Source organism: Ascaphus truei, chromosome 8, assembly GCF_040206685.1.
Source record: "Ascaphus truei isolate aAscTru1 chromosome 8, aAscTru1.hap1, whole genome shotgun sequence".
NCBI lineage: Eukaryota > Metazoa > Chordata > Amphibia > Anura > Ascaphidae > Ascaphus > Ascaphus truei.
The window spans coordinates 14,081,726-14,107,671 of NC_134490.1; the positions used below are offsets into that span (position 1 = coordinate 14,081,726).

General features: G+C 42.4%; 1 protein-coding gene across 6 annotated transcripts in view; it reads right to left on the reverse strand.

Moving 5' to 3' along the window:
• Positions 1 to 25,946, reverse strand: part of CCSER2 (coiled-coil serine rich protein 2) — a 122,612-nt gene that overhangs the window by 79,366 nt on the left and 17,300 nt on the right. For all 6 annotated transcript variants that reach the window (XM_075610570.1, XM_075610569.1, XM_075610568.1 and 3 more), the window contains exons 2-3: positions 12,839 to 14,282; positions 3,454 to 3,653 (exon numbers count right to left, since the gene is read on the reverse strand). In XM_075610570.1, coding sequence (XP_075466685.1) covers positions 3,454 to 3,653; positions 12,839 to 14,243 — 1,605 coding nt within the window. In that variant the 5' untranslated portion in view covers positions 14,244 to 14,282. The remainder of the gene's footprint in view (positions 1 to 3,453; positions 3,654 to 12,838; positions 14,283 to 25,946) is intronic.

Here is a 25,946-nt window from a genome sequence, read left to right on the forward strand (position 1 = left end):
GCGTCCATGGTTCCCGATTGCGTGCTGAGGTGCGCGGAGGATGAGGGAAAGTGGGTGATTTCCCTGGCCATAGAACGCGCGCCGTCCGGGGGCGTCAGTGACGTCACTAAGCTGGTTCGCCCTCATTGGGCGAACCGCTCACGTGACCGGCTCTGCGCTCCGGTGAGCACCAAATCTAAATTTTGTTTAAGACCTATGCTTCCGCACACTTGCGGAAGCGTAGGCGAGCCCCTACTAAAGCCGCTCATTGCGGCTATAGGGGCTCACTGGTAAGCACCAGCACGCCTCAGCACGGGTCAGCGCGTAAGCGCTGACCATGCCCGAGGCCTTAATAGAGTAAAGAGATTCTAGCAGCAGCGTTTAGGATAGATTGTAGAGTAGACAGGTAAATGGCAGGAAGGACGGACAGTAGAAGATTACAATAGTAGAGACAGGAGAGGATGAGGACCTGTGTTAGAGTTTTAGTAATAGATTGACGGAGGAAAGGGCGTATCTTGGGGTGGGAGGAGCAACTGACAGGTTTTAGCTACACTGCGAATGTTAGGTAGGAGTCAAATGTTGCATCTAGGCAGCGTGCTTGTGCTATTGGGTGTATGATGGTTTTGCCAACCATAACGAAAGAGTCAAATATCACTCCTAGGCAATGTGTTTTTGCGACAGGATACAATGGTACCGTTTACTGGGATGGTAAGGGGGGATTTTAGGCCAGGTTTAGGGGAAAAATTGGAGTAGCTCAGTTTTAGACACTAAATTTAAGGTAGCAAAGAACCATCCATATAGCCAGGAGGCAAATCAGAGACTTGAGACTGGATTGCAGATGTGAGGATAGGGGTGGATAGATATATCTGTGCATCACCTGCATAGAGTAGATACCCAAGGGCAAAAGAGTTGATGAGGTCCAAAAGTAATAGTATGCAGAGAGAGAAAAGAAGGTGTCAGAATAGAGCCCTGAGGTACACAGACAGATCAACAGACGATGACGACAGAGGTGGGACCCCAAAAAACGGAGCACCAGAATCTCCAAAGAAAAAGGGTGCACTCACGGTAATTGCCAAAAGTATCAAAACAATTTACTAAAGACATTAAGGACCAACGGTAACAAACCACTTACAACTCTAAAACATACACCTCACATACAAACAACCCACATGAAAATATATAGACCAGTGCCAAATAGTAATAGCTCAGAGATGCATACATTCTGAGGGGCAATGTAATATCCCATCAGGAGTTATTGAGATTTGGACCCAGGTACATGTAGCAAGACAAATGATAACTATAAAGTTATCTGTATCTGTAAAAATACCCACAGGTAACAGTAAACCAGAAACCACTGAGTAATGATATCACTCGGCTATAGCGACAGGCACCCCTCCCCATAACATGGTAATGGATTTATGCATATCTGAGCTACTATTTAGCACTGGTCTATATATTTTCATGTGGGTTGCTTGTACGTGATGTGTATGTTTTAGAATGTTACGGTTTTTGTTACCATTAGTCCTTAAATTGTTTTGAGATTTTTGGCAATTACCACGAGTGCACCTATTTTTTTTTGCAGATTCCGGTTCCCCGTTTCTTGGGGTCCCACCTCGTTTTTTTTTTTTAATTGTTTATGTGCTTTTCTCCAAGGGTTGCAACGCCTATGCTTAATTGGCAGGTGTATTGCTATTTATCTTGTATATTACCCTAGGGTAGTAGTGCACATCCACCATCTTTTTTGTTCAGTTCAACAGAAGACAAGAAGTGCGATGGGAGAGGTAAGAAGAGAACCAGGATAGAGTTTTGTTCTGGATACCAAGAGTTTTTAGAATATGAATCAGAGCGTAATCAACAGTATCGAAGGCAGAAGAGATCAAGTAGGATTAATAGGGAAAAAGGACCATGTGATTTTGCTTCATGAAGATCATTGTCTACTTTAGTGAGCACAGTCTGAGTGAGCTGTACGAAAGCCAGATTGTAAAGGGTTGAGGAGGGCATGGGAATTAAGGAAGTTGATCATATGAGAGAATCCGAAACGTTCTAGCAGTTTGGAGGCAAAAGGCACAGCGATTGTTCTTAAGCGACGTAGGGGAAAGTGCCAGGGGATAGGGAGAAATTGAAGATATAGGTAAGAGCAGGGACCAAGAGAGGAGTAAGTGTTCCGCTAAGTTGTCAAGGTATGGGATCGAAATGGCATGTGGTAGAAGAGAAATTCTACTTAGAAACTTCCAACTCCTTAATAGGAGAAACGGAGTCGAGACTGGAAGAAGGTAGTTCAGGAAGAAGCAGAGAGGAGGTGGGAGGGACCGAAGGAATCCAATGCCAACTTAAGGCTACGGCCCCAGTGTCGGCTGCTGTACGCTTGCGCCTGGCAAGCTGGTGGCGCGTGCAGCTATGTAATAAGCAATCGCCGATCTGTGGCTAAGCTGTAGGAGATTGTGACAGGGATGCGGCCAAGACGTCAGCCTGGTGGTTCGTCCTCATTGGCTGAACCACCGGGGGGAGTGGCCAGCACTCCGTGGCCAGTTCTAAAGACCATTTTCTTGTCTTCAGAAAATCTAGTTGAGCAACGCGGCAGCAAATTGTGCGCCAAGGCAGCTAGTGGGCCCGACTCCATCGACGGGAGGTTCTTGTTCCTGAAGCGGACGCTGCAACATGTACTGGGGACCTAGCCCAAGAAATCAATACTTGCATTACCTTCTAACTTAATGCAATAAAAACCATCTAAAAAATAAGGATCAATGCATTATAGAAAAAATACATGATATGGCTATCTTTTAAAAGATCAAGGCTTACATTGATGTATTTTCCAAGTTCTGAGTTGCAATAAAACCAAACACTCCCAACTGGTATAAATATTTATATAATATTTCATGTCTGCACCTTCTAGCCTCAGCATTAGGATTTAACAGGTTACAGCTTGCCCAGAATTAAAACCAGGATGCCTGAAACTGAAGGATGAACCAGTTTCCACAAGACGGCATCCATTTGGGAAGCTGAACCAGTTTCAACAAGAGAGGCTTTATGAAGTAAAAGCTACAAGTGGAAGAGCTTAGGGCCACACTGCTATTATTACAGTTATCTGTAGGTTCTAAGAAAAGCACATTATCCCTGTGCTAACAATAATAAGTACAGTTCCCAGCACTCAATATGGTAATTGTCTAAAGATACGCAAAAAGAGAATTTAATGTGAGCACACACACGAACAACAGACACATACAAATACTGATGCAAGGTAATTGCACAACAAGAAGCAATTACTGCAGGTATTCTGTCAGTTTGGTAGTATAATTATTGGTAGGCCTTTATCCACACATTGCATTAATACCTGGCAGAACCACATTCCCAGCTATGCCCCTTTTACTCTAGTGTCACAGAACATGTTGCTTTGAAATTCCTACCAATTTAATTATGCATGCATTATTCTACCAAAAAAAAAAAAAATGCATTATACTTGGCTATTGAACGTACCAGGCTATGGATTTCTGAAGACTCATAGCTTCCACACGGGTGAACATTTCCAATGGGCTCCATCCCCTCCTCATCCCACATGTATGTTCCATCAGAACTGTCAGAGGGAGAAAGCTCCAGAGAAGATGGCTCTCTGTAATCCATGTCCGGTGATATCCTGTTATCTCCATAAGGACTGTTTGCGCTTTCTGTTTCGCGTACTGCACGGAACAAACAAACAAAAAGAAAAACAATGAGTCACCAAATATATACTGAACAGTCAAGATGGAGGTCTTACAATGTCAATAATTCCACACGCCCCTCTTACCCCCCCAAAAAAAACAACAAATAACAAATTTGTGAAAAATAAAGTGGGGATGGATCAATATGCAAATAAACGAATGATGGCATGTGGGTAAACCAAGCGCACTTACCCAACTTGATATTTAAGTTGTGAGGCCTTTATTTTTTTTTATTTATAGGAGACATTCCCTCCAAAAATGACCTACTTTGAAAATAGGCTCAATGCAATATCATTTAAAGGAGATTACGAACCAGTGCATTATTTTATTATTTTCATTTTTTGTTTTTAATGATTTTTATTTAAAGTGTCCACATGACACAAGCGGTTTATGCTAACTTTATCCACCCCGCCAAGTAGTTTATTTCCATGCAAACTTCAAACAGCCTTTTCAGTGATGCTTAAGTTGTCCTGAGCTTTTCCGATAGTCTAATAAATGTACCACAGTTAGCTAACTTTTAGGGAAAAAAATACATGGTTTAAAATCAGGGCAGGACAAAAAGGAGTCCTTAAAAAAATAAATAAAAAGGAAACTGCACTCTACTCAATCATTTCTCCCATAGTAGCTATTAAGATAGAATCCGTGAGATGTGACTTCGTATTATTTTGTTCCAACACACCAAATCTTTTTGCCTTTGTTGCTTTTGATTAGTATTATTTTCCCTGTACAAAACATGTTCATCTGTTGCTTGGAGGGTCAGTGACTCCCCTGACCCTACCCACCTGTCGGTGGTTGTATCGGTGTCACTGTATCTGTGATATACACCCTCAGGCTACGGCCCCAGTGTTGGCTGCTGCACGCACGCCTGGCGCCCTGGCGGCATGTGCACAGCTTAAAGCCGGAATCTGCGGTCTGTAGGGAGCAATGGGAGGCGCGGGGGCATGGCAAAAAACAGAGAGGGGGGCGCAGCCATGATGTCACAGTAGATACAAACACTGGCGCTTTTTTTTTATACAATTGTCTCTTCCCCCCCCCCCCCCCCTCCCCTGCTATTTGCTCTCCACACACCACATGACCACGTCACCACACGGGAAGACAAAATTATTGTCTTCCCTGCAGGCTGACGCGTCATCGCGCTTCGTGAGTGCCCCGAACATTAACCACTGGGGCCTGCCTGATAGAGGCGAGTGTCTGGTGTGCAATCTGCTGTCACCACTGGGGACTCAGACAGACACTCTATAAAATGATAGAACAACCAACAATTACCCCTGCAATACTATAGCCTTATTTTAGCCACTGACTTTCATCTAGGTGAGTCTGCTACTTTAGCTTCCAATTATTTGTTTTCTGGTTAAAATGTTAGACAGTAAAGTACTTAAAGCTGCAGTTCAAGCAGTGGTTCTAAAAAAAAAAAAAACACCTTTAATATGTGCATCAATACAATCCACACAATGATAAGTAATTGGCTAAGATGCCAATCGATCCGTTCTCATATGATCGATCAGCGTAGATTTGGCTCGGGTTCACTAAATGCATTTTGGGTAATTTTATGCTGCACTGACAGCCAAAGTTCTGTGAGGAAGATCATGTGACCAGGCAGGCACTATATTCAATTGGTTCACTGCTTGAGAGGGCAGGGCTCAAAAAGGTGATGCTGTTACAGAAGGGGAAGAGGATGTAACGTTGTATATGGTTGCTATAGGAACAAAAATGCTTGTTACATTAGAATACAAAAACAGTCTTAAAATTGTTTATTTTTTTAAATGCTACAAGTATTTTCACATAGTACAGAAGTGATGTATTAAAAAACTCATAGGAAGGATATTACTTGAACTGCAGCTCTAAAAACTTGTTTAAGTCAAACAAAGATGCTATTATTAAGCCAAAGTAAATATACATTAAGGTCAAAAATCACAAATCACATGAGCAATTACTGTAAAGCCAGCTGATAAGTGTTAAGCCCATCAAGAACTTGATGACAAAGTAAGTAAGCCGCCCTCAACGGCAAAAGATTTTTTGGCAGAATATACATGACAATTCTTTGTTTTGCTTCGAGTTTTCCAAAGTTGCTCTAGCTGGACAAATCTAATAGGGAAGTATTATTCACCAAAATGTACATTACCATTACACAATACCTGAAAATACACCAAAAAATAAACAAACAATGAACAAAATAAATCAATCCTTGGCGCACTATCGGGTATATAACCTGACAATATATGAAGTCCCAAAATCTTGGTAAGTGGGGATGATGAATGAGTCCGAAGTCCAATCACACTTAAGTCCTTTGGAATGGCAAAACCAGATCTGAAATCCTACAAGACAGAACAACCATTGCGCAGTATCTTCTGGTCAATCGTGGTGTCCCCCACCGTTGCCAGCTACTTACTTAAAAATAGATAATAAAGGGCCTCAAAAGGTATCTTTCACTCCCTTCCCTGCTGGCTGTACATATACGTGTTGTCAGGCGATGTGACCTCTCTTCAGATACACGCTCGCAACACCATACACCGAAATGCAAGGAGAAATAAGGCACCAATGGTATGATACCGTAAAATTTAATAAAAATACTACAGGGCTAAAACAACAGTACACTCACATGCCGTTAATCCCTACACACAGGATACAACGTGCCGTCGGCTTTCGTGAGAGGATGATGCAGATGGAGGCTGGAGTAAGCGTGGATCCCCGCTTCGTGGCCGCGACTCGGAGCGCCTTGTCCCCCTCCGATGACGTCTCTGCTAATGCGCCCCTTCTCCCCACACGTGTGCACGCTGTATCACGTCTAAAAGAACTCCACCCTACGCGCGTTTCGTGACTGCTGACGTCACTTCTTCAGGGGTACACACGTATATGTACAGCCAGCAGGGAAGGGAGTGAAAGATACCTTTTGAGGCCCTTTATTATCTATTTTTAAGTAAGTAGCTGGCAACGGTGGGGGAGACCACGATTGACCAGAAGATACAGCGCAATAGTTGTTCTGTCTTTTATGATTTCAGATCTGGTTTTGCCAAGGATTGATTTGTTTTGTTCATTGTTTGTTTATTTTATTTTTTTGTGTGTATTTTCTGCAACTGTTGTACATACCTTGTGGATAGGTTTGTTTTTCTATTCCTTAGGCAGCCATTTCCCAGTCTGCCAAGTCAGCCTGTGGGAATCCACATATTGGTATTTCTTGAATATGAGATTCCAACACAATTTTTAGAGCACTTATTCATCACTATAGTGTATTTGTAAGTTAGGTTAATAGGTTGAGCGCTTAGTATATGTTTAGTTATTTTTGTTAACACATTACACAATACCTGTAGGTTTTTATAATGTATTTATAACGTACCAACATCTTCCATAGCGCAGTACAATAGGGTTAAAGAAAGACAAAATATCAAACATTAACATAAATTGCTTGAGTAGGTAAGAAGCATACATAATGCATCCAACATAATTCAACCTGGTTCTGTCAATCACTCAACTCAAACAATGATTAACTCAAAAATGTGTTTGCCGATAGGAAAGGCTTGCCAATTACAACTGCCATATGTCAATTTTATGTAATTAACTTTAAGATACAGAATTTGAGACTAATTCTCAATGTATTTAAAGTTCAAATCAGCAGTCCATCTCACACTCGCTTAAGTGATTGAAATGCTGCAGAGAGTGGGAAATTATCCTTCCTGTGAGCACTCCCAGAGAAGCTGTTCTCTGCACTGTACGAAGTGCTCACATTCATTATTTTGAACCATGAGGACTGGAATTAGAGGTTGCAACATATAAAACTCTTTGGAGAAGACAATATACCACATTCGCCCGAATATAGTACGGCCTCGCACATAATACAACCCTAAAGTTTTGAAAGTGTTCTACATGAAAAAATAAAAGATTTTATCAAAGAACTTCTATTATTAGGATTTGTGTACATTTGATACAGATTTAGAATACATTATTACATAGGAACATAATAGAAGAGGTTGAAAAACAGACATATGTCCAACCTATTCTAAAATGTAGACAGATACTTATCCTATATTTGTATATTTTGATCCTTAAGAAGGCAAACAAAAAACCCCTATGTATCATCCAATGATGTCTCAAAAGGAGAAAAATAACTCCAATATTCGCAATCAGGTTTCTCCCTGGATCAGCATAATTCCCATGTTTACTTATTTGGTATATCCCTGCATACCTATCCTTTCTAAAAAGATATCCAACCATTTTTCGAAGAGATCAATTATATCTGCCATCACAGTCTCCCTGGGTAATGAATTCCAAATTTCAGCTGCCCTTAGAATTGTTTCATTTATTGCTTGTGAAATCTCCTTTCCTCCAACCTTAAGGCTGAGGCCCAGGTGTCGGCGCTGCACGGGCGCCTTCCGGCGCGTACAGCTGTGATCCTTGGTCTGTGTTGGGCTGCAGGAGGAGAGACGGGGACGTGACCCTGAGGTCACCAGGCAGGTTTGCCCTCATTGGCTGAACTGCCGGGGGGCATGGCCAGCACTCCGTCACAAGTCCTGAACATAACTTTCCCGTCTTCAGACAAATCTGCTCACGCAACGCGGCGGCCAAGGCAGGTAGTGGCCCTGGCCCCATTGAGGGGCGGTTCTTGTCCCTGCAGCGCACGCCATAGCGCGAGTAGTAGCGGGCACCGGGGACCTAGCCTAAGGGATGACCCCATGTTTGTCCCGCCCTTGTAAGCAATAGTTCTTTTGAAAGCTCCTTCTATTGTCCCCGAATATATTTGTACATAGTTATCATATCCCTTCTTAGACACCAAATTTCTAATACAAATAAGCTTATGCCTGCTGTATTACACAGCTTTCAGCACGACCTGAAACCTATCCCAGCTTCTATTGCACAGACAGTATAACCATCTCACACTAATATAACCCAAAAGGTTAAAGCAGCTGTTTGCGGGCAGGTTTTACTGGCTATGCACTTCTCTGACCCAGGCTGTACTGAAAATGTGTAAATGCAGCATGCATAAGCTTAAAATGGATAATCAGCAAAACGTGACAGTACTCATTTGCATGTCATTTCCCAGAATCCCGGGCTGCAGTGGAAGCATTGTATACCAAGAGATAAAGGCATAATGCAGACCTGCCTGAGACATGTGAATGTGCTCACAAGTGGTATTTGTATTTGCTGAACACTGTACAGTGGAGGGATTTTGTCATATTTTTACCCACCATAACTTGTGTGATTGAAACAGAACTAAAAATGCCTATAGGCACCACTTTTCTTTTGTAGTGTTTACTATTAATTGATTATATTGTGTCTGTCTTTATTTATATAGCGCCATTAATGTACATAGCGCGTCACAGTAGTAATTCACGTGACATTCATAAACAACAAATAATAGGTCATGGGAATAAGACATAATTCAGACATAAAAGTAACATTTCGGAAGAGGAGTCCCTGCTCCGAAGATCTTACAATCTAATTATGCTTATGATATATTCATAATATAATTGGGGTAAATTACATATGTATGGTCAATAAAGAACCAATATATTTAGAAAAGCCATCACCAAGTAAAGAGCCGCCTTGACAATTTTGCTGGCAGCAGAAAATGTATTAACAATTGCATTAAATTCATGTTGCTATCACCATGGTTACATAGGAAATATTTTTAGGCAATTCATTTAACCGGTCTCAATAAATACTTAAATGGGACAACTGGGTTTCTTGTACAGAGAAAAGTCTTGCATAACTACCTCAATGACAATATAATCATGATTTTTAGCTCTGGATCCCTTTGGCGACATCATTATGGACTTATTGGTGACTTTGGTACCTCATCAAGAATCAAAAACAGATTATGTTTCTGCCTCCTCCTGTAGGAGACACAATTTGTTCTATAGTACCTCATTCAATCATTAACCAAACTTTTAACTTTTGTTTATCTGGGATTGGTTTCTTTTTTTCTCTTTCACAGTACAGGTCAACCTTGTTATAGCGCGATCCGCTTATAACGCAGTCTGAGCGTGGCTCCTGATTTAAAAACATCTCCAATATTTTTTTATTTTTTTTTAGCGAAATGGTTGCCGCACGAGGATTTACCCGGCATCTTCAGCTCTCTCCTCGCTTCATCAGGCTGCATCCACGTGCGTGGCGCACATCTCCAAGGTTATTTTATTTTTTTATTAACATTCAATGCTTTTTTGCTAACGGGGAAACACACACACACACACACACACACACACACACACACACACACGATTGGTGTGATGTAATTTACTCTATTATAAAACGCAACTTGTAGTACACATTACTGAAAGGCAGTTCTGTGCAGTACAAGTTAAGTTTGATAATAGAGTATATGACATCGCACCAATCCTATGGTGCAGTGTTGCAGAGAATCCCTACTAGTGTATGAAGGGTCATGTGTTTGATTCCTGCATGGTATGGTACAATTATTGGTGTAGGTGGGAGGTGTGTCTCCGTTAGCAATAAAGCATTGAATGTCATTTAAAAAAAAAAATGGAAAAAAAAAAAAAAAAACACACCTTGGAGATGTGCGCCTAAAACATAAAAGTGACACTTCGGCAAAGGAGTCCCTGCCCGGAAGAGGTCACAATCTAATGGGTAAGTAAGAAGAACTCTACTGACACAGTAGGAAGGTTTCTGGTAAGTGCGTCTCCAAGGGGCCACAGTCGATGTGCTGTATGAGGTGTAAAGTACTAGCCACAGAGCTACTCATATGCTTCGATAGGGAGGGCGTTTTAAGATGGGTCTTAAAGCTGCAGTTCAAGCAATATCCTACGTGTTTTTATTTTTTTAAACTTAAAATTGTATTAGTTTTCACAGATAAATAGGGGGGGGAACAAAAATAACAAGAGGGGGGTGAACAACCATTTGTTAAATTTTTTTTTTTTTTTTTTTTTTACAAACAATCACATTACAAGTTATACAACTTTTTGGTAAACACCACATTTTACACCAAACACTCCCACATCGTCTCTCCCTCTGGGAGCGCGCCCCTAACCAGCATCCCAGGGCTCTCAGACCCCATCATATTTCCCAATGGTGTGGTTCAGAAATTGTAAGGAATCGGGGAGGGGTCCTCCGCGGCGCACTCCCTCCTTACCTGCTGCCTCGCGCAACCCCGCTGTCCCTACAGCGCGCGCTCACGGAGGCGCTTTGTTGAAATCGCCGAGTCAAGCTCCGACCCCCGCTTATGGCGCACTTCAGCGTCGCACACACATGACGCATGTGCACCGCTCCCCAGCTGCGCATCAACTACTTTCATCACGCCCACCTGTCTCCTGCACCACTCCACCTATGCTTGCCTCCGCTGAGGCCGCACCTCTACTCCCCTCTCTCTCATTGGTCCTGCTCTCCCATATAGGTAAAACATACAGGACACCCACAAGCTCATTTTGAACCCCCAAAATAACCACAACATATACACACTCATATATATGTGTGTCACAGAGGAGTGCTACTGAGCATGGCAATATATATTTAAAACCAGAGACAGAACATGAAACACAGACAGAGCTCAGTGCTACATCCAATGAAACTTATACACGGTACAGTGCCTAAATATATCTTTTAATAAAATGATCTTTTAGTTTAACTCTTTGGCCAAAGTGTAGCCCATGAGCCCCTACACGGCAGACCACATCTCAAGGTTCCCTAACGCTAATATAAATTCTTAATAACCTTAATAGCATTACCAGGAAGAATGATTTATAATAAATCTGTCAAAATTAGTTGCATAGTTCTAAGTCTGATTGAAGCTCTTATTAACCTGTACATTACCAGGAAAAGCACTCTGTATTAGATTTGTCACAATCAAACTGCAAGCAAGCAAGTTCCCCTGAGAGTGGGAGATGCTTGACCATTGGACTCCACACTTCTGTCTTACCGATCTCGGCTGTCCTCTGACCTTCCGCATCCCTCCGCATCCCTCCAATCCTGACCACGATTTACAGACTTCTATGTTTCTACTGGGTCCAACCACTGACCACGGCTACCGGACTCCGACCATTCTACGGCTTCTATCTCTGACCTTGGCAAGTATCAAGACTACTCTAACCTCTCCAGCCCGACCCAGCTGCCTGACCATCCACTCTCCAGACGTTTTTTTTAATAAATCAGTTCTGTACTACGAGAGAAAAAAACTTGTAGCATTTTAAAAAAAAAATATATATTTTTTTTAAAGACATTTTTAACGTATTCTAATATAACAAGCATTTACAAAGTCACATCTCCTTCCTCTTCTGAGACAGGCTCTGTCTCGAGCCCTGCCCCCTCTCCAGCAGTGCACCAATTCTATCTAGTGACTGCCTGGACACATGATCTTCCACACAGAACTTTACATCTTGCGTAATCTTCTGCTGCCCTAACAGTGATATAAAGAACCCCTGAGCCGAATCTTCAGTGATTACAGGAGAACGGATCGATCGGCAACTTAGCTAATCACTTGTCAGAGTGCAGAGTGCATTGACGCACATACTGTATTGAATTAAGTGGGGGGGGGGGAATAATACACCTTTAAAGGTGTACTATAGGTCTTACTAGTCTTTGAACCTACTTTCTTCCCCATCAATTTTATGAGGTGGTTGACTTGTAGATATGTCTGTCAGTATGACTTGCAATATCTATTCCCTGAAGTCACCAATTCCAGTTGTTTCATATGCCGTTCACATAACTGTCTGAACCTGCATTCTCTTCCACGCAGCATGATCAGAACTTCTTTGGTATTTTGCATAATCTTATGGTTACCTATTGTATCTTATGAAAAATGCCTAATATCCCTCTATACTGCGTGGATTGTTGAATAGATAGAATACATTTCAATAAATGCATCATTGAAAACTAAAAAAGGAAAAGCTAGCTATAGTTCAGAGACTACAATCAGAAAACTTTTTTTTGTTATTACAGATGAACAGGAAAAGAATAAAAGAGAACATCTATTATTTTATACATTTTGTGTGTGTAGATGGAGTCCAAAACCTTGGAGCGTTCAATTATTCTAGAATACACTTATTTGATTGACTGCTCCCGTTCATTCCCATAGGGACAGTGCTTCAGGCTGTTACTACCAAAGAAGCAATACCAGTCAGAACTCAAGATCATTATAGCCCTCTATAAATCTCCTGCTAACTAAAAAAAAAAAAATACAAGAAACATTTTGAATGCCATACAAATCGTAATACATTTACCTGTTATGTTCATATCCATCCAGTCATCGGTTTTAGTGATACATTTTTGGCTGTCTTGTAAAGAACCCAATGATTGTTCAGCCGATTCTTTTTCTGTTGTACTTTCCTCCGGTTCTACTGCAATAACTGTTTTATTTCCATCTTCCAAATCTATGAAATCATCACTGAAATCTTCACTCAGATCATTCTTATCAGAAGAAGACAATGAAGATATGGATAGTTCATCAACATCGTCACCATAATACCCATCTTTAAAGTCTTGTTTTTCTAGGTTGTCACAGAGAACATAATTACCAATGTTCCTGACTTTTTCTTCAGCCTCTTTTTGGTCATCTGTTCCACCTGTTCTCCTTAACATGGGTTCAGTTTTCTCCATTATTGAGGAAACAACTGAAGTACTGTTTGTACCATCAATGATCATCTCCCTTGGAAATTGTGGTCTGCTTGGTTTCAATAAAGGCGGACGGCTCATTTTGTATCCCAAAGGAATGGTTACTACAGATCCATTTGATAAACTAGGCTTCCTGAAACCAGAGGCAGGCACTCCAGAGTATATCCTTGTTGAACCAGTCTTAATATGTGCCTCATTACCATTGGGTATCGCACATTGCCTTGCACTTCTGGACAGAAGACTCTGCTTTGGAGCTGGAGTGGTTCTGATGGATACATGTTGTGTTTCATATGGCCTTGTAAGCTCCACTTCTCGGTTAAAAGAATGTGATCTGCTGAGGGGTGCAGATGGATGCAAAGTATTCTGAATGGAATGTGAAAAGCTTTGAGACCTCCTCACATAGGAAAAGGACTTCACGTTGTCAGTGGGTTGTGCCAAAACTTTATTTGAACAGTTTCTAGCTGTAGCAGAATTAGCTCTGGGCCTCTGCAAACCTGTTGAGGGCCTGTTGGTGAAAAAACCATTGACCTGTGTTTTAGAGCCATTGAGACCAGAATAGGAAGTCCTTCCCAAGTGTGTAGCTTTAATGAATTTAGTTGAATTAGACAGTTCAGACAGAAGGTTTTCATTTAGGTCATCTTTCTGTGACACCAACATATCGTGTTGTTTTCCAGTTTTTGATGTTACTTCTAATCTGGGTACATCTTTGTCACCTGCTACATGGGACTGGGAATATCTTTTAACATCATGTACTTTTTCAACAGTAGAACTTGTAGGGTCTCTAGCATTTTGGTCACTTTGCTGATATTTTAATTTTCTCCAGTTCAGAGAAAATGCTGCTGTCCGATCAAGGTCACTGTGCTTGCTTTCTCCACTAGTGATGTTGGATTTCCCTGATAAACTAGCATGTGTGCCATTTGTTGTACGCTGCAGAAAGCTTCCCAGAGGTTTGGGTCCACCAAATTGTGGTAGCTTGGAACCTAGAGAGGCTCGAACCTGGATTTTTTCTTCCATGAGCTGATAGGTGCATTGGTCCTTTGAAGTTGCTTTAATCTAAGCAGGGAAGAAATAATACAATTAGTATTATGACATTTAAAATCTATTTTGTTCAATTTCAATCATCTAAATACATTTTTAAACTTTTGTTTCCACCGCATGAGTAAATACACCATGGTACTGTATCTTCTAGATAAACAGGGTTTTACAAAAGCTATCTGCATCTAGAACATACTAAATGAAAAGCCACATATGCCAACATACTACAATTCACATGTTGGATATATAAGATGACCTTCAGAAATAAAAAGCGACAAGTACAATACTATAGTATTGATTACACAGTGTATGAGTAATGAACAGCAGATAGGTTTATGAGTAATCAATTGGTACAATAAAAGGCATGTATCTACAGTTCACCATTGACCTGATCTCTTATTTTTAATTATATACAAATAATTATATCCAGCAATAAAACATTTTTTTATCTAGATAAAACGGATTAGGGTATACAGCTCAAAGAGTGAAATCTGAGAATTAAAACCTTGTCCCAATGTTATTTCTAATTAACAAACTAATTGATGCATGATTATGTTGTTAAATCCATATAAAGTACTGCATGTGCTATCCTTTAAAAACAAGGTAGGTAGGTGTGTGTATTGTGACACAATCACTATCTCTAGGTGCTGGAATAGTGCAGCTAGTATAGGTTTCCAGCATACCAACAGTTAATTTCCCCTGGGGAAGCTAGCCACAGGTGCAGCTAATCAGCCTGGTCTCCTGAGTGAGCAGGAGTGTAAAAGACAGACAGAGCTGCACACAGAGAGAATGCTTTTCCTCATAGAAGGGGTGAGAGAAACAGAGTTCTCCCCAGCAAGGTGAAGTTGTGGACGGTGGTCGCAGAGCCTGTTGGGACTGCCAGGGTTGTAAATCCCAGGATGAAGGAAGGACAAGAGACTGTGCTGAAGCAAAGATGTCCTGTCCAGGACCTTGAAGCTGTTGTAGGGTCCCGAGGGAATTACCTGGAGCCCTGGGAGGAATTCTCTAGACTCTCATGGGGCCGAGGCTCCACAGAACAGATCAGAACTCTTTTCTATATTGCGGTGCCTAAAGACTGTATATATTGTTTACCTATACTAGTACATGTTTTGGGCTGATAACCAGCTTTGCTGGTGGTCCTGTTAGAGAGGGCTGGAGCTGCATGTTTAGTCAGTCTCCTATGAAGGAGTAGATGTTTATTTTATGTTCTGTATTGCCTTAAAGGGACGGTGGGCCTGTTATTGTATTATTTAACCCCTGTAAATAAACCCTGTGTAAGTACAGAGTTTCCTGGCTTAATATAGTACCTAAAATACTGTGACGTGATGCAGACATCACAGTGTGTGTGTATTCACACACACACACACACACACACACCGCAATCAGAACTCCGTTGAAAATAATGTCTATAGCCAGAGAATCCCTGCAAATTAAAGCCAGGACTGACGGTGCTAGAGGGCAGAATAATTATCAAAAAAGACCAAGAGCAAAGAAGTCCCCAAAGAAGGCACTCAGAAATAACTCAAATTATGCAAAAAGGATGTGACTACAATTATTTATTACTTTAATCAAACACATCTAACAAATAAAACTAAAATAACACACATGGAAACAGACTGAAAAACCTCCTGAAAAAAATCAATGCGAAAAAAATCAATGCAAAAAAAATAAAATAAAAAAAACGACCAATAATAAAAACTACATACAGAAAAAAATACTGAGGGACCTAAATAGACAGATCACACCAGGGACAATGTACCCAGAGTAATCACGACCGGCCGGTCATCTACATCAGCGGTGAGCAAATTCCCTGCGCTGCGTCCCCCCTACCTTCTCTCCTCCTCAGTCGCGCACCCCCTAGCCTCTAATGTTCCGTCAAATGACGCTGTGGGGTCATGTGATATCACGTCACTTGACTCACGGCGTCATTTGACGTCATATCTCGATGGCAACGGGTGTCATTTGACGTTGTGTAGTCAGAGACGTGTGACCGGAGCCGGGTAAGTTTACAGAGGCCTCGCACTGTCAGCGCGGGGCCTATGTAAACGCTGCACTTCCCCCCTGAAAAGTCTTGCACCCCCCAGTTTGCGCACCGCTGATCTACAGGAATGTTACCATATATCCATGAACGTCAGAAACAAATGTGATGCTGCCGACAATGAACCTAATCTCACATAAATGAGAAGCCCTCAAATAAAACAAATTACAATGTAAAGCATGAGTGCAAATGTTTGCATGGTGGATACAAAAAGACATGTCTAAACTAAGTATCTCCTAAAGATCTATAGGTTGCAAACATACCCAATGCAAATAGTACAAAAAATGACTATAGAGTAGCTAAATGCTCTAGTCCCGAAATGCTAAACCCCTGTATGGGGAACAGAAGGATGTAAAGTCCAGTAACTAGTATCACAATGAAGCCTAAATGGCCATGTAAGAGCAAAGATACTCAAGCCAGATGATCCACGGAATGTCCCTGGTGTGGATATAATTGCTTCCAGGAGAGGTAAACCCCGATTAGGTGTGGCATATCAAGTACTTTGAAGATAAAAAAGTGTCAATAATTTAGCAACAGGGGGTGTCCGTCAGTACCACTAACGCGTTTCGCCTTGTGTGCATGTGCGCTGCAAACCTGACCTCTTGGGGGTCTTGAGGACTGGCGTTAACCAAACATTGAAAGTTAACAAAACTTTCTGGCAACCCTTTAAACTCAAACCAACCGACCCCGTGATGTTATCTTTATCCAAGTAGCACATTCAATCTTCAATCAAAAATAAGCCCTTACAATCATCTTAAACTATATACAAAAATATGCATCAATATTCAATGCATCACTGTGTGTCTCGTCATTTAATCATGATAATCCACTGCCTAGCATTCCACAGTTTTACAGCAAATGGACACAGGGGATTTTTTACACGTGCATCATAAATTCCATCGAGGTTACTTCTAGAGCCATGTCAAAAACTCAACTTTGCTTTAACCAAAACAGACACTTTCTTGTTCTCCTATTACCACATACTGTAGTTTCTTGCTCAGACTGGGTAAGGCTTATTGGGTCAGTACCTGTGCGAGTGTGCGTTCGGTAAATAGATTACATTTTACATTATAGAAAGTAAATCATATGTTTAACATTTGCAAGTCCTTTGATTTTTTTTCTTTCCACCTCATATTGGCTTCCCAAACTAGCTTCACTCACACTGTTGTCATGTCAAACAGTTAAAGTGGCTTTACCTCTAGGATTTTCCGGAGCTGCACCTAACAGAGTTCAGGTCTGGGGATCCCCACTCCCCTAGGTACTTACTTCTGAAGGGGCTGCCAGTAGCAGCTCTGGCTGGGCGCAGAAAACATCTGTTTACAGGTCCAGCAGGTCAATAAGGCCTGGGACATAGTTAACACTTTGGTGCTGCTGCTCGCTGCCGCTCGCTCTACCAGGAGCTTTTTGCTGTCCTGGCAGAGGAGACAGCAAGCGTGCTTGGGAGGCGGGTATCACTGTGTGTGTGTGACACTTGGTAGCTGTCAGTGTCTGTGTGTGTGTGTGTCACTTGGTAGCTGTCAGTGTGTGTGTGTGTGTGTGTGTGTGTGTGTGAGTCACTTGGTAGCTGTCAGTGTGTGTGTGTGTGTGTGAGTCACTTGGTAGCTGTCAGTGTGTGTGTGTGTGTGTCACTTTGAAGTGGTCTGTGTGTGTGTGTCACTTTGAAGTGGTCTGTGTGTTTGTGTGTCACTGGGGAACGTGTGTGTGTGTGTGTATTATACAATATTTTAAAAATTAAAAAAAAAGACATGTGAGAATAAATTATTTATTAACATTGTGTGTGAATATATTTATCAAAGTTGCACAATGTTAATAAGTAATTTATTCTCACGTCTTTTTTTTTTAATTTTTAAAATATTGTATAATACACACACACACACACACACACACACACACACACACACACACACACACACACACACACACACACCTCTGTGCTGCCTCTGTCTAGTCTGGTGGCTCTGTAGTTACAATGCCGGACCGGCTGCAGCCCCATTGGATGGGAGCGGTCACGTGACTGTTCTCCGCTTCCCCGAGCGGCAAATTTCAAACTTGCCTGTCTCGGGGAAGTTTCTCAGCCTCCGCACGCATTCGGAGGGAGAAACTATAGTCGCGCTGATTACAGATGCAGGGGCTTTGTGCATCTGTTCAGCGCGGCTCAGCGACGCTGATTTCACTATGTCCTGGGCCTAAGAAGCAGTATCATCCCTTCTGGTTTCCTATTCGCATGAGACCTTTAAAATAGAAGGGAGATACCAGCACCCTGTAACAGGGGACTTATCCCTGTTCAGTAATGTTCCTTTAATCTAGCAGTGTGGTAGTTAATTACTAAACATCACCTGCCTGATTAGATTGTTTACAAAAAGCCTGCATTTGAGACAGAAAGTGACTCTTTAGCTCTGACTGAGAGCTGACCTTTGGAGACACCACAATGTCTTGAGTTCTGCCAGCCACACAGCAGAGCTGATTGCAAGACACCCAATAAGACTTCTAAACCTGGATGCTGATATTTTTCTGTGCATGCACGGGTGCGGTTCCAGGAGAGCAGAGAAGCTTACTCTACAGCTGATAAACAGTTAAGACTTTCATTATTAAGAGGCTGCTTATATCTGATTATTTTCATGCTATGTGTTTGGGATGGGAAAAATGCTTAACTAATGGAGATGTGAACTAATTGCAAGGATTTCACTAGAAATACTCCCAAGTGAATGGAAGCTTTGTTCCCCCCTGTGTTTGGATAATTTCCTGATGAAAAGGAAAAGGCACAATAAAGCCTATTATAATTTCACATTATAACAACTCCAATTGTGTACCTCTGTGAACGTCCGTCTACATTTGGTGTCCGAGGTGGGACAAGAGGTGTCTTTGTAGTTAAAAAGGACCGGAGTTTTTATGTGAAATTTTTTGTTATGCTTTTTGCCTACAAACAGTCTAAACAACTTCGGGGGAAAAAAAAAAAAAACCTCTCATGCAGCAGAGGCAGAGTTAAAGGGGTACACACCACTGAAACTTATACTGCACTGAGACTTACAAAAACCACGGATGGACTCTTTTCCCCAATCCCAAGAGAATGCTGAAGCAGGTAAACCTTTAATTGCCTATAACAAAGTGTAATACGGTCATTGAAATAGGGGTTTTGCCTTCCAGCCATAGTCAGGGTTCAAGAAGTGAGTCAGCCCTTGAAAAGGGATTTGTTGTTTGCTTGTTGTTTTCAAAAGTTCAGCTGAAGCAGTGAATACAGATGGTGACCCATGAGGGGTACTGATTTTGCAAATAAAGGTTGCCACACCGCATAGGGCTACCAGCTGTGAATGGAGTATACGCAGAAAAGTGTGAAAATTGATACAAGACTGTGCTGAAGGAGGGGAATTTTTAGCAAACAAATGCTGAGTGTAAAATTGCCCTATAGGGGAAAAAGTGATTTCTGAACTGTGTAAAAGGTTTTTCAAAACCAATTGCTGAATGTTGAGTCACCCTGCCGGGAATGAAAGGAATAGTCCACTGCAAAGAATGTTTTTTTTCTGCAAGTAAAAAAGTCTGCCTATATATATATCTTGGGAGCAAAAACAGACACCCAAAGTGTGAAGTGTGAATGCCATAATACCCAAAGATGAGACTGAAAATTACTGAACTCAGGCAGAAAACCAAATTCTGTTGCTGAAGCGGGGAGATTGCACCCTGCAAGAAAATGGTGTAAAGCAAATAGACTTTTTTACCTAGCAACTGCACAACTTGTATACCTGATGAGAGAAAATGCATGCACAGTACTGCTGATATTGTAAAACTTATCCAAGAAAGAAAAAGTCTACAGAGATGCCTGTGAGAGCTACGACCTCTACAAGGAAAATATGCCCATCTGTAGGACTACCACAATTGGGGGTTCTAGCAAATACAGTGGCAACAGCTGCAATAGTGCCTCCTGAGGTCCGGAAGAAAATTACACCTGATAGCCTAAAAATGGAGGACAAGATGCAGCGTTCCTGTAATGAACCCTACCCCACGGAAGAGTGGCCCTTCCAGTCCAATAAAGAGGAAGACAATTCTTACGGGGAACCCGAACCGAGTCACACAAACAAAACACCCCAAGAATGGTGGGGGTGCCTGAACTCGGCACGAACAGAAAAGACCGCTCCCTTTGATGACGAATATGATCAGCAGGAGACAGAGCTGGAGCAGTGGATCACGAAATATTTCTGTCAGCTAAAGCAGCTGCAAGAAAAGCCTGGCGTATATAATGAAGCTGCTAAAACTTCAAATGAAGATGGAGACCCCATTATCCCTGAAGGGACGGTGTCATCCAAAACAAAAAGGAAGAAAAAGAAAAGCAGTTCTTCACTTACCGTGGAAAGAACAGACACGTCCGCAGATCCTGTAGAGGAAAAGGGGGACCGAGTTGCCCTGCAGCCTAGAGAAAATGGAGAATTCGTCCCACAGTTAACCGAATATCCAGAGGGCCCAAGGCAGAAGTCGTGTACCCCAAAGAAGTGTTTGTCCGGTGCCAACAGTGAGGAACCCTCAACTAATCATCCCAGGGAAGCGGAGCCGGAACCAGTGAGTGACGATCCCTTGACCAGCCCTGAAGACTCCCTGAAAATTGCCAGGCATGACTGTGATCTGCTCTGTGAAGAATTAGGAAAAGAGAGAAAAAATAATGCTGAGCTACAGAAGACTGTGCTCGCAATTTATTCTGTGGCCAAGACCGAATTGGTGGATCTCAAGACTGAGCTAGATACTGCAAAGGCTACTATCTCCGCCATGGATGAAAAGCAGAGCCAATCTGTTAAAATGGTGGCTACGCTACAGCGGAAGTATGAGGAGGCACTGAAGCAGATGACAGTCTTCCAGCAAGAGGTTCACACTCTTCGTATAGTACTTGATGCCTCACATCATGAGACCAACAGCTGCCGCACAGACCTGGAAGTTTCCAGAAAGGAACTACACAGTCTCACTGAGGAGCTGGACATTGCTAAAGAATCTATTGGTAATCTTGCTACAGTTCTCAAAGTCTCTCAGAAGGAGCTTCAGACCCTCAACCTAGAGAAGGAAGTCTCACGCCAGGAGATTGTCATTCTCAAAGCAGATGTGCGTAAATGGAAGGAGGACTGCAAAGAAGCCCTGAAGAATTCAGAGACTGAAAAAAGAGAAAATTAAAGATTAAAAAGAGAAAACTTAAAACTGAAAGAAGAACCAACTCCCCACATTAACGGAGGAGGAAAACACAGTCCTCAACGCTGAGATCTCAAAAGAGGAACTGGAAGAGGCGGTCAAATCATTAAAGATCACTAAGTATCCTGGCCCTGACGGTTTCACCAATGTCTACTATAAGAGATTCTTGCCTACCCTATCCACGCATCTCCTAAAAACATTCAATTACTTCATGGAAGGGAACCAAATCCCCCCAACAATGTATCTGGCCAACTTAGCTATTATACATAAAGAAGGCAGAGACCCGATGCAATGTGGAAGCTATCGTCCAATCTCCCTTCTCAACAGTGATCTCAAATTATACAGTAAAATACTTGCAAACAGATTAAATCCCATTTTACCGAGGCTAATCAATATCGATCAAGTAGGATTTGTCGCGGGCAGGCAAGCCTCAGACAACACCCGGAAGATAATTAATATTATTGATCATGTCCACCTCACAGGCACCAAAGCACTACTGTTAAGCCTGGATGCAGAGAAGGCGTTCGATAGAATAAACTGGCAATTCCTGGACCAGACTATGCGCAAATTTGGCTTTAAAGACGCATACTTAGAGGGGGTCCGTAGATTATACCAAAATCCGTCAGCTACAGTAAAACTACCACGGGGCAATAACCAGAGATTCGAGATCACAAATGGAACTCGGCAGGGATGCCCCTTATCTCCTCTCCTCTTTGCGCTAACGATAGAACCACTGGCATTGGCAATACGACTCAATACAGACATCCAGGGAATAGAAATTGGACACAGGCAGCACAAAATATCCCTATTCGCAGATGTCATTTTAACACTATCTAAACCCCAAATCTCCCTACCCAACCTTCAAAAAGAACTCCGGGATTTTGGAAAAATCTCAGGATATAAAATAAACAACGATAAATCAGAAGCCCTGAATTTAAGCCTGCCAGAGCCAGAGGTGAAACTCCTCAAACTAAACTTTAATTACCGTTGGAGTTCCTCCTGTATCAAATACTTGGGAGATAAGATATCGAGGACCTACCAATCTTTATATCAACATAATTATCGGACCCTATTCCAAAAAATCAAACAGGATTTAGAGAAATGGGGAGGATATCAGATATCATGGATTGGGAGAATGATCTCGGTTAAAATGAATATACTCCCTAGATTACTGTATTACTTCCAGACTCTCCCGGTCCACATCCCTGACTCAGAATTGAAAAATATCCAAAAGCTAATCTTCCACTTTATTTGGCAATGAAAAAAAACAAGAGTCTCCAGAACAGTTCTCTTGGCCTCAAGGGGGAGAGTAGGACTGGGAGTCCCAGACATCACAAGATACTACCTGGCCGCCCAACTGCGACAGGTGGTAGTCTGGAACGCTAACCCAAACCAACACTGCTGGCTAGATATAGAAACACAATATGCCGGGACGCCTTCACTGCCGGCCTGCCTTTGGTCCCTGAGCAGGGAGAACATGCAGAATAACAAATTTAAACTAGGCCCGATGAGACACACATGGGAGACCTGGACGAAATGCAAATTCAAATTTAAGCTCACAACACCTCATTCCCAACTTACGCCAATTCATAAAAACCCGAAATTCCCACCTGGCTGTGAGCCCAGACAATTTGACGAATTCAAAGCCAAAAATATTAGAGCGGTTGCCGACCTCTTGAGCTTCGGGGAGCTCCTGAGTTACCAAAACTTACAATCTAAATACGAAATAGTAGGGCTGAATGTATTCAAGTACCTACAAATTCGACATTTTATTCAAACTTTAACCCCAACGTTGGAATTTCCCCCTCTCACTGGCTTCGAGCGGCTCTGCCGTGAAACAGCCCACCAGAAAGGTCTTATATCGCAAATTTGTGCAGAACTGGAGAGGGCCATAGAAGCCCCTACACACACGACTATATGCTACATTGGGCAGCATAATTGGAAATAGATATAGACCGAGAGGACTGGGAAAGTATTTGGGAAAATGCCTCAGGAACTTCTATATGTACCACAATCAAAGAAAATATATACAAAACACTGTTTCGCTGGTATCTTACCCCAGTTCGAATAAATCAAATCTACCCTATGGCTTCCGATCTATGCTGGAGAGGCTGCGGTCAAAAGGGGGACATGGCCCACATCTGGTGGACTTGTCCGGAAATTCAGAAGTATTGGGAAACTATACAAAATTTAATAAAAGAGGTCACAGACCTCACAATACCCATTGACCCGCTGACCGACCTACTGGCCAGACCCTTAGAAGCGCTGGATCGACCAACAGGCAAATTAGTCTCCTTCATTCTCACCGCAGCTAGATGTGCGGTGGCAGCCGCCTGGAAGAAGGTGTCTCCCCCTTCCAAACAAACAGTATAAAAAAAAGGGTGCAAGAGGTGATGGAAATGGAAAGACTGTCAGCCTTTCTGAAAAGGTCCACTACCTCTTTCAACAATACATGGGATCCATGGCTAACACAAATGGCTCTCCAGCACCGAAATGCCCCATAACAGCAAAAAACAAAGGCCCAAGCTGTGGACACCAAGGAGAAGGGGAACAATGCCCCCCCCCCCCCCCCCCTTCAACCTTCCCCCCCTCCCTCTCCCCTCTACCACTCTCTCTTCCCTTTTCTGTTTCCATACTCGCGCCACCCCGGCAGACCCCGGAGGGTCAGGGGGACGTTGAGACTTTTTCCCCACTCCAGACAAAGTTAGAAAAATCTGTATTAGGCCAAAATGTTGTCAATTTTCAAAATGCTGTGAAATGTTATAAATGCCTAATAAAAAAAATTGAAACAAAAAAAAACTGAAAGAAGAAAATTTTCAGTTAACAGAAGAAGTCAAGGAAAAGTTTGACACAGAGCACCGACTGCAGAACCAACTGCAAGGTCTGAGTGCACACCTCCAGTATGCTGAGAAGCAGCAAACGCTACAGGAAGAAAAACTGCAGGCTGCTAAAGAGGTACAAGCGCTGCAGGAACGTCTGAATACCCAGTACGTCCCCACAGAGCAGTATGAGCTAAAGGCCACGCTACATGTCTTCAGAGCATCGTTGGAAGCGGAGCTTCGATACCAGGTGACAGTATGAGAGGGAGCGTGAGAAGGCTCAGAAACTGGAGCAAGAGCTGGAGAGACAGAGAGACTGTTCCATTCCCTTGAGTCAGTACACCAAGGAGAAAAAAGATGCAGCGGCAACCTTGACGACAAAAATTACAGAGCTCCAGAATATGAAGGAGACTCTGATACAGATTCCTCCAATACGGAAAAAGGTATTGGCTCTGCCCAAGCACCAGTATCCCACAGTAACTAATGCTCGTAAGGACAAGGGTACAGTGAGAGTTGGGGACTCCATGCAACTTCAAAACAAAATTACAAAGTTTGAGCCACCAAAGAAAGCACTAGCCAAACCTACAGCTGCCCAACAGGCAACAAACAGAGGTAGGCATGCAGAATCAAAGCCAGAAGAATCCTTAGCTGAAGAAGCTGAACTGGCGACTCCGTGGTGTGGAGAAGCTGCAGAAAGGCCAATTCAAGAGCAGAAAACTCTAAGGGCTAGTCCTAACTGCTCTACAACTGTTGCCATACACTTTGTCTACAAAAAGAGGAGTGCCCGACGCAACAGAAATCTCAAGACCGCGCATGCGATAAAGACTTTACGTGGAAAAAGTCCTCCTCGAGCGACTGAGGAGTGCTGATCTCAAGCATCTTCGGGAGGAGACAAAAATAAACTGGAGAAAGGGCTCCAATCCCAGCGGGACAGAGGGTTCTCTTCCTCCATCCACTCTCATTCAAGTCACAGAGATATCTAGAATGAGAGTGGAAGGATGGGCTTTGGCCGTGGTAAGCCCGAGCTTCCCACAAACAGGGGAGGTATGTAACAGGGGACTTATCCCTGTTCAGTAATGTTCCTTTAATCTAGCAGTGTGGTAGTTAATTACTAAACATCACCTGCCTGATTAGATTGTTTACAAAAAGCCTGCATTTGAGACAGGAAGTGACTCTCTTTAGCTCTGACTGAGAGCTGACCTTTGGAGACACCACAATGTCTTGAGTTCTGCCAGCCACACAGCAGAGCTGATTGCAAGACACCCAATAAGACTTCTAAACCTGGATGCTGATATTTTTCTGTGCATGCACGGGTGCGGTTCCAGGAGAGCAGAGAAGCTTACTCTACAGCTGATAAACAGTTAAGACTTTCATTATTAAGAGACTGCTTATATCTGCTTATTTTCATGCTATGTGTTTGGGATGGGAAAAATGCTTAACTAATGGAGATGTGAACTAATTGCAAGGATTTCACTAGAAATACTCCCAAGTGAATGGAAGCTTTGTTCCCCCCTGTGTTTGGATAATTTCCTGATGAAAAGGAAAAGGCACAATAAAGCCTATTATAATTTCACATTATAACAACTCCAATTGTGTACCTCTGTGAACGTCCGTCTACACACCCCCTTCCAATATAAAGTTTCTTGTGAGTAGGGGCTCCAT